We start from the raw sequence: 8,646 nt of genomic DNA on the forward strand, positions 1-8,646 counted from the left end.
GTTTCTTTTTTTGGGGGGAAGGGGAGATTTGCAGGAATTAATCTGTAAGTATGGGAACTTACTGCTCCCAACAGTAAATTCTTCCTTTTAAATGAACTTGTATTTGTGCTCCTTATGCACTACCTGGACCTCTAGTGATAGATCTTATAAGCTTGGACAACTTTCTTAACAGTATTACTTACATAGGCCAATGCATAAACAACCCTTTTATCATCCATTTGCTGTGCCCAGTTTTGCACATAAAAAATTTGCTTCCTCCATTTATTAAATTAACCTTATTATTTTTCCAGGTAAGTATCCCAACTGTTAACCAAGGTCAGCCCTATTCTAATTAATGATTGGCCTCTCTACTGAAACTTCTAAAATTTACTCTAGCTAAGTAACCTTCATGAATTCCGAACTGCTTACATTAATGTTCACAAGCGGCATAAAAAACAACAACAGCAGCAACAGCACATAACCATAGTTGGAGCAAGATTACTCAGTATCCTTTGAATCTGGGCTGTGTTATAAAATATCTAAACAGACTTATTACACAATTATCCAGGAGGAGCAGCTCTCTCTTCCTACCTGCGCTCATGACACCTTGAACTCCTGTCTTCTGAATGCACTGTTCCACATCACTGAGGTACTGAATGTTTCCATTTGCAAACACAGGGATGTTTACAGCCTTTCTATGACAGCAGACAGAAACGCAAAAGCAACAATCAAATAAATGCACAAGTAAAGCTAAAACAGAAAGCAAACTCAAGAGCATCTGGAAACAAAACACATTTTAATGCTGTTAAAGCAACATACATAATACCCCTCCCCTCAGCTGTATGTATCTCACCCCACAGCCAAAGGTTTAGGTTAGGAAAACTGCCTCCCCAACACCTTGCAAGCTGTAGTTCCCTTACCTCACGGCCTGTATGTGCTCCCAGGAGGCCACGCCAGCAAGAGGCCCCTTCTGTTCTTTTGTGCGACCGTGGACAGTCAGCAGCTGGAACAGAGTTGTATTTGTTTTTCAATGCAGGTAAGACGAACACATAGCTTTGGTACATTTGCTTTGCTGCAGCATATGAAATATGGCAGGATTCCTTGCTTCCGGTATATCACATGTTGGCTTGGGATTCTGATTTATGGGGAATCCTCCCATTTCAGCTAAATTATCTATGGTCACCAGGGCCGTGTCTTTATAAATCATACATAGAGCTCATCTTGTAAGCCTTATCCCGGATTAATTTGAATCAATAATGAAACTTTGATATGGGACTACAGCTTCTTCTAAATATACAGTTAGAGCAAGAGCACTGTTGGGAATCTCTCCTGCTCGCTTCCATTTTGATCGTTCAGCAATCTTCTCTTTTCTAATATGTTACTGGCTCTTTTCACAGGAGAAAACAGTATGTCTCCAGCTGGTTGAAAAACAACAGCCAAAGTCAGGAAAGCTGGGCAGGATTCGACTAATGAGTACTGTCAGGGGAAGCCCGTGCAAGGACTTCCCCTTGTGAAATGGGGCTTCTCCCCCTCCCCCAGAAATTGGCTTTGAGGAGGGGGCAAAATCCAGAGCAGTGGGGGCAGGAAGAAAGGGGTTCATTCTGTCTGGCAATCTGAAATAATTGCCTTGATAGAACAACCAACATAATGTGACATTGGATCCCTCCCTGAATTTTTATTTCTAACTTTGTCAAAAAATACTTTGACTTATTAAAAAAATAAATCACTGAGTTACTGTATATATATGTTTGAATGAAGAATATTAGAGCTTGCAACAAAACAGGAACAGCCAGCTTCTTACTTGACAACCAGCCTCCTCCAGCAACTGGGCATATTTCACAGTCTTGACAATTTCTGGGAAAACACGGATTTTGCACGTGATGGGAACAGAGAGCTTCTCATTAGCCAACACAACTGGAAAACAGACAAAGATAACAGTTGTGAAATTGGTTGAAGTCAAAAGATCATGGGCCGTATCCAATGGTTGTGAAAGGCGGCGGCAAGCCCATGCAACCTCCCCACTGCAGACCATTTTACTAGCCAAAGAGATTATTCAGAGGGACAGCTTGTGCTGTGTGACACAGAACTGTACCTGAAGGGTAGGGTGGAAGGGCCTAAAATGGGGTGGATGAAATTTGCACACAGTGCAGTTCTGCTGGCACAAGATTGCTCCACCGCATTTAGGACACTTCCTTCTCTTGCACTGCAATACTGTGCAACACATCCCAACACTGTTCAGAAGCTTTGGGGGATATAGGGGCAGGCCAAGGGAAAGTCTGGGATGCAAGTTGTCTTCTCTGGCAGCTTCTAATGCAGCACCCCCTTTCACCCAATGTACTGCTTATACTATATTATCTGCCGGGTATGGGCAGAAGGTAGATGGGATCTACTGGTAGATCTCTTGAGCGATTTGCAGTAGATTCTGATTTGCAGAAGGATTTGCAGCAAGGATTCCGACTCCTAATTGTTTGACAATACTAACCATCCCCTTCCAAATTAGGCTAGTGGAATGACGAATGCTTGGAGGCAGAACTAGGAGTAACTATATGGAGTAAAAAAAACCCAAAATGGTATTTCCTCAAAGGCACGAAATACTGAACCCTACTCTGCATATTTTCCACAAAAGTGTGTTCATACTGCTTAAAGCATCAATTCTTCCTACATATATCTATCCAGACCCTGAAATCTGAGATTCTCTATCAGCTGCCCCCACCAGCAGGTGGTTAGGGGCAAAAGGGCCTTTCCAGTAGTGACTCCCTGGCTATGGAATGCTATCCCTTGATAGGCCTGCCAGGGACTTCCTCCAATATCCTTTCAGCACCAGGCAAATATATTTTCATTTTCCCAAGCCTTTTAAATGAAGCTGTTGTCTTAATTTTGTTTAGCTATGCGATTTTTATTCTCTGCTCTCTCTGATTTTAATCTGCTGTAGTTTTAATGCTTTTAAAAATTCTATGTTTAATTGCTGATTTCTTTTTTTGTGAGCTGCCCAAACGTGTTATAGGACAGCTTTTAAATAATATCAGGGGGTTCCTTTTCATTTCCCCCCCTTCTCAACAGCTTTACTGTCCTTTTTTCACTTCTTTGATACATTAATGAACAATGCACCTCAACTGACCTCTAAAATTGCTGACTCCTTTTTAAATTTAAAAATTAAAGAATGCACACTGTGTATGTATAGTTGTTATATTTACATCCTGTCTTTCCTCCACAAAACTCTTTTCTTTTTTTTTTTAGTTTCACAACAATCTGCTAAAGCCAATTAAGAGCAACTTGCCAAAGACCATCTATTATGCGTCATAACTGACTGGGATTTGCAGGTTCAAGCACAACAGTCAAATGACAATGCTACAGGTTAGACAGGATATTAGAACAAACTAGATTAAGTTGCATTCCAGCCTGCCAAGCTCAGTTTTGGTTGCTTCAGAGCTTTTTCTGGTCGCCAACTCCTGAAACTGGATTAGGCTTCAGAGTCTGTTCCTGTGTGTGTGACAACCTCCCAATAGCAATGTGCTGATAATCCCATTGATAAACAGGTGACAGCTCCATTTACACCTACATGATTATTTTCAGAGCCACTGAACACGAGGTTGCAAATTCCACATTTTATACCCCAAATCATAAGCAGAGACCATGTCTGTGTGCTTCAACACAGCTGCAAATTTGTGAACAGCTGGAAACTTGCAAAAAAATGAGTCAGGCCGCAAATAGTATACAATGAACCATCCTATCCTGTGTCTAGGAACAAAATTAATGCCCTGCTTGGTGCATGACAAGTCCTGCTGTTACGAGCTCCAAAGACAATCCCTTGCATTTTTTATTTATTCTGCTCTTCTCCTACTCCGTTCTCAAGAGCATCATGGACTTACTCATCTTCTGAAGAAGCTTCCATTCCTCCTGCAAGAATGCTCCATAGTGACCTACATACAAACACACACACAAAGAAAAACCACCCACAAAATCACGGCCTAGTAGAGGCACATTGATAGGAAAGTTTTTGACATAAAACAGTTAAGTATAGATGAAAGCTATAACTGCAGACCCACAGTCATGTTTCTACTTAGGCAGGGAAAGGGAAACATAACGTTGTTTTTTCAAAATGTATTTAGAAAATAAACATAGTAACAAACTATTATCTCACTCTTTATGCCAGAACTGCAAGGATTTGAAATTTGCAGCACAGACTTCTAATTACATTCATATTCTGCTCACACCAACTAAAGTTCCTAGAAGCCTGGTCTGTCCTTCCATTACCTGACTACAGAATCTGCTTCCTTTGTTTCCTAAATAGTCTTTTAAATTAGAGAAATATAGGAAGCTTAAATTATAAGGCTTCAGCAGGGTGTTACATGAGACAGCACTTAAACTTTATGAGAGGTTTAAAATGCATATACCATTAAGGACTGATTCAGAGGCTGCTGCACAAATCAAGCCTGCAACCCTAAACGCACTCACTGGATGGTAATTCATGTTCAACGTCTGAGTAAACATTTTTAAGACTGGACTGTAAAGTTTCACAAATTAATCCAGATTAGAATTGCTCAAGAACATTTAGTAATGCCATGCTATGCACTTTTACTAAGATGCAAATCCTACTGTGTTTAATGGGGCTTCCGCCCATGTAAGTGTGAACAGCATTGCCATCCAAATTATTTAAGGTTTTGGTTTGCACATACCTCTTTTTGCAATCATTTGAGGACACCCCAAATTCAAGTCAATAGCATCACAGTAATCTTGAGCCAACAAGGCAGCCTGGACAAACACTTCTGGGTCATTGGCACAGAACTGTGAAACAAGCATACAAGCCAAAGAATAAGTGAGAGGCAACTTTAACACCCAAGTATGACAATGCATTTATAAAACAAAACAATAACAACAATTTATTTATACCCCACCCATTTGGCTGGGTTTCCCCAGCCACTCTGGGCAGCTTCCAACAGAATATTAAACAGAATAAAACTTCAAACATTAAAAACTTCCCCAAACAGGGCTGCCTTCAGATGTCTTCTAAAAGTCAGATAGTTGTTTATTTCCTTGACATCTGGTGGGAGGGCGTTCCACAGGGTGGGTGCCACCACCGAGAAGGCCCTCTGTCTGGTTCCCTGTAACCTCACTTCTTGCCATGAGGAAACCGCCAGAAGGCCCTTGGAGCTGAACCTCAGTGGGGGTGGAACAATGGGGGTGGAGACGCTCCTTCAGTACTACTCAGTTAAGCTCCTTACTACTTAGGATTGTCATTAATGCCAAGATCATTTCCCCAAACCTATTTAAACACCCAATTTTTTGCCTATGTAGTAATCTGCCCTATAGTTTCCATGCTAATTTCTCACATCCTGCAGCACACCGTTTCATACCCTGTTACTATTCATTTTAGCCCTCCCACAAAGATCTAAATGGATTAAATGCATGTCTAGACATCAGATGAGTGAACATAAACAAGGAGTGGGGAATGGCCACAAAAAGGAATAGTATGGGTCTTTTTCTTGATCAACCATGTAAGGTTTCTATTCTTATAATGATACAAGCTTGCATAACCACACAAACATACTCGAAACGTACGTCTAACATTGAAAGCACTCCAAGCCTAAGAGCAGAATCCAGTGGTCCTTGGGAGGGCATCCTTGGGGACCACAGGAATTTGCAATTTCTTTGTCCATAGACAGAGACGAAGGTGTACCCACAGAGGCCTCCTAACTAAAGCCCCTCCTCTGCTCTTGGTGCTCTGATGGTGGAGAGGGCAAAAAGGAGGCATTCTGGGGTGGGGGATCAGGGGAGGAACCAGATCTGCTAGAATCAAAGCCTGACACACCCCTAGAACAAGGAACACATGCCAGCCCTGAAGTTGGTGTGATACTCCACTGAGAACAAAGGGAAGGAATTATTTTCTTTTCAAGTCAAGGCGAGGGGGAGGGGAAGACACAGCCCCTGCTTTCTGCCATGAGCACAGCAGGGCTTGGATTGGGCAGTCCTTTTGTCTCAACTCTTGCATTCCATGACCCAGAAGGGGAGTTTGGCTTGCTAGACATGCATCTTTTGGCCTTAAGGTTATGGCAATTATTATTCTACAATAGCTGTTGTAACACTATCTATTTTAAAGCCATTTCTTCCAAAAGCCACCATTAAAGGACAGCATAAAAATATAAAGCAAAATTATGTGATAGCTATTACCTGCACAATCAAAGGTCTATCTTCAGGGCACACATCACAATACAAGTTTTCTTTACGGTAATTGGCATCTCTGACAAAGACCTGAGCATGCAGCATAGGGGTATAACACAGCTGGGCTCCATGGCGGCGACTTAACAGTCTCCAAGCCAGTTCACTCTGATCCACCATGGGAGCAACCACAAAACGGGCACCTTTCAGTGTGTTTCTCCAGAACTCTAAGCCCTCAAGTTTGGGCATCTTCCTTTGACTGGAAGAAAACGGAAACAAAAGGTTCTCTAATAGATTCTAGTAAGCAAGCAACAGTTTATATAGTTTTAGCTTTGTTCCATACACAGCTCTCTGCAGTAAGCATGCTAAAAAAATGCACAAAACATTTGGGGAACCCTTCCTCCCCCCCAAAAAAACCCCCCCACAAAATAAAACAACGCAAGAAGAATAAATGTTTGTAGAGCCCTGTAATGTGCAATTCAGATACTTGCAAGTCTCTTCTATGTTCTCCTAGGACTAGGTGATTGTTAGTGAAGAGCAAAAGCAAATAAGAGTTTTTACAGGATTACACAGTATCCCATATTTTGGAATATCTTGCATTTACTACTTGTCTTTTTATATTTTATGATCATCATTTGATGATTCTGTGAACATCAGTGTGAGCTGTCTGATACTACAGCTTCGGCTGGGGAGGGCGGGATATAAATAAAATTTATTATTATTATTATTATTATTATTATTATTATTATTATTATTGCAAAAAAAGGATTCATAACATCACAGCAACACTCATTTTGATATTTTTATCTGATCTATTGTAAAAATTGCATTACTGTACCTTAGCAAGCCAATGCTCAAAAGTGATATTATATTAAGACACTACTATACAAATAGCACCAATGCAACACTTTCATCTTCTTATCCTTAGATCATTCACGTGGGGAAAGTATTGCAAGAAAAAGGGGCTGTGGACCAAAGCTTCAAGGTAAGTGATAGTCATACCACTCCCTCTGTCCTATGAAGGCTGGGGATACCCACCTGCTGCCTCACATCAGTCCAGTCCAGAGCTGACAAATATGTACATGCCAAAAGTTTGGCCAAGCTGTGGCTTAGACAGGCCACAGAGGGACAGCCCGAGACAGCCGCCCAAAAAACATCCCACTCTGCCACTGATTCCCTCCTCCTCAGCCTACTATTTTGCTAAGTCCAAAACAGCAACATTGGGGGGAAGCACAATGGTGGCAAAGGAGCCACCCCAGCTGTCCCTCTGCAACTCACCTGTCTCTCCCCACCCCTGCTGTTCTGTCACCATGGTGCCAGCATTTAAGTTCCAACTAAACTGCAGTGAGGCACAGAGGGCTGGGATTTTAAGCAGGGGATTGCAAGTACTTTGATTTGCTTAGAGCAAGCAGATTGCTCGGTTTGCCTACTTTGTTGTGATTACGGCTTTATCAACTTGCTTAAACACTATACCGAAAGCACATTTTGGTGGAGGCAAAGCTATTGCAGGTGTGTTTTAGTCTCTCTCCCTCTCTTTTGTCAACTGTTCATTTTAATTAAAGATGCAGGTTGTTTTAAACTGCTTTTATTCATCATTTAAACGTGTCTTGTAAACCACTAAGGAGGTCTTAACACAAGCAAGCGGCATAAAATACAAAGGAATAAATGAAAATGTAAAAAAAAAAAACCAACCCTTCAGTGGAGGCTCCCCCATCCCAACCAGGTAGGTTTGCATGTTCTTAAGGTCAGATAAATAAAAGAAGGAAGAGCAGCTGTTCTATGGCGCTAGTAATATACCCCCCCACACACACACCCTTTGCAATAGAGCAACAGGGGCCGGTTCCGCGCTCCTTTCTAGGCTGGCATTATCCTGGGAGAAAAGGAGCTGCGCTCAAGAAGGCGAAGCACCTGCCGGGCGGAGGACCTTCCGGGCGGAGGACCTTTTCCTGCCTCTCGGCTCTAAAGCGCGCCCAGCCCAGCGCTGCTCAAACAGGGCGGCCGCCCTCGAGGACTTAGGCCGGGAGCCGCGCCCTCCCGCCTACCCGCCTGCCTGAGTACACGGCCCCCTCGCCCGAGCCTTCCGCTCTCTCCCGCCCCGGTACCTGGTTCCTACTGAAGCAGAGCCCCGGGCAGGGCGCTGAGACAGCCGGACGGCGCCTCCGCCATCCCACTCCGACCGGCACAGCGGCGGTGCAACTTCAAACGGGGCTCCTCCGGAAACGGAGGCGCGGGCGGAAAGAGGCCGCGAGGAAACCCGGCCCCTCCCGGCCTCCCCCTAGCGGGCAGGTTCGCCCATGCTCGGAAGCGCCTTATGCCAGCTGCGCATTTAAAGCTCTCACAACGACAGCGGGGCGGGCAGCGAGTTAGCAGAATACCCCGGGGCAAAAAACACCAGAGAATTGTTCAACACAAGGAGGTGTGTGGGGGGAGAGTTATTGGGTTGTTTTTATTTTGATTTATATATACCTGATGTTAGCCGCCCTGAGCCCGGTCTTGGCTGGGGAGGGCGGG

The 8,646-nt window shown here is 43.4% G+C and overlaps 1 protein-coding gene across 1 annotated transcript in view; it reads right to left on the reverse strand.

Annotated features, from left to right (window-relative positions):
• DUS1L (dihydrouridine synthase 1 like) overlaps positions 1–8,394 on the reverse strand; it is a 15,286-nt gene extending 6,892 nt beyond the window's left edge. The window contains 7 exon segments of the mRNA XM_077920174.1: positions 491–674; positions 900–982; positions 1,781–1,893; positions 3,849–3,899; positions 4,656–4,764; positions 6,148–6,394; positions 8,238–8,394. Of these exon segments, the coding sequence (XP_077776300.1) occupies positions 491–674; positions 900–982; positions 1,781–1,893; positions 3,849–3,899; positions 4,656–4,764; positions 6,148–6,384 (777 nt within the window). The 5' untranslated portion in view covers positions 6,385–6,394; positions 8,238–8,394.
• Between the last annotated feature and the right edge of the window lie 252 nt (positions 8,395–8,646).

The sequence above is a fragment of the Podarcis muralis genome, chromosome 2 (assembly GCF_964188315.1).
Source record: "Podarcis muralis chromosome 2, rPodMur119.hap1.1, whole genome shotgun sequence".
Classification (NCBI taxonomy): domain Eukaryota; kingdom Metazoa; phylum Chordata; class Lepidosauria; order Squamata; family Lacertidae; genus Podarcis; species Podarcis muralis.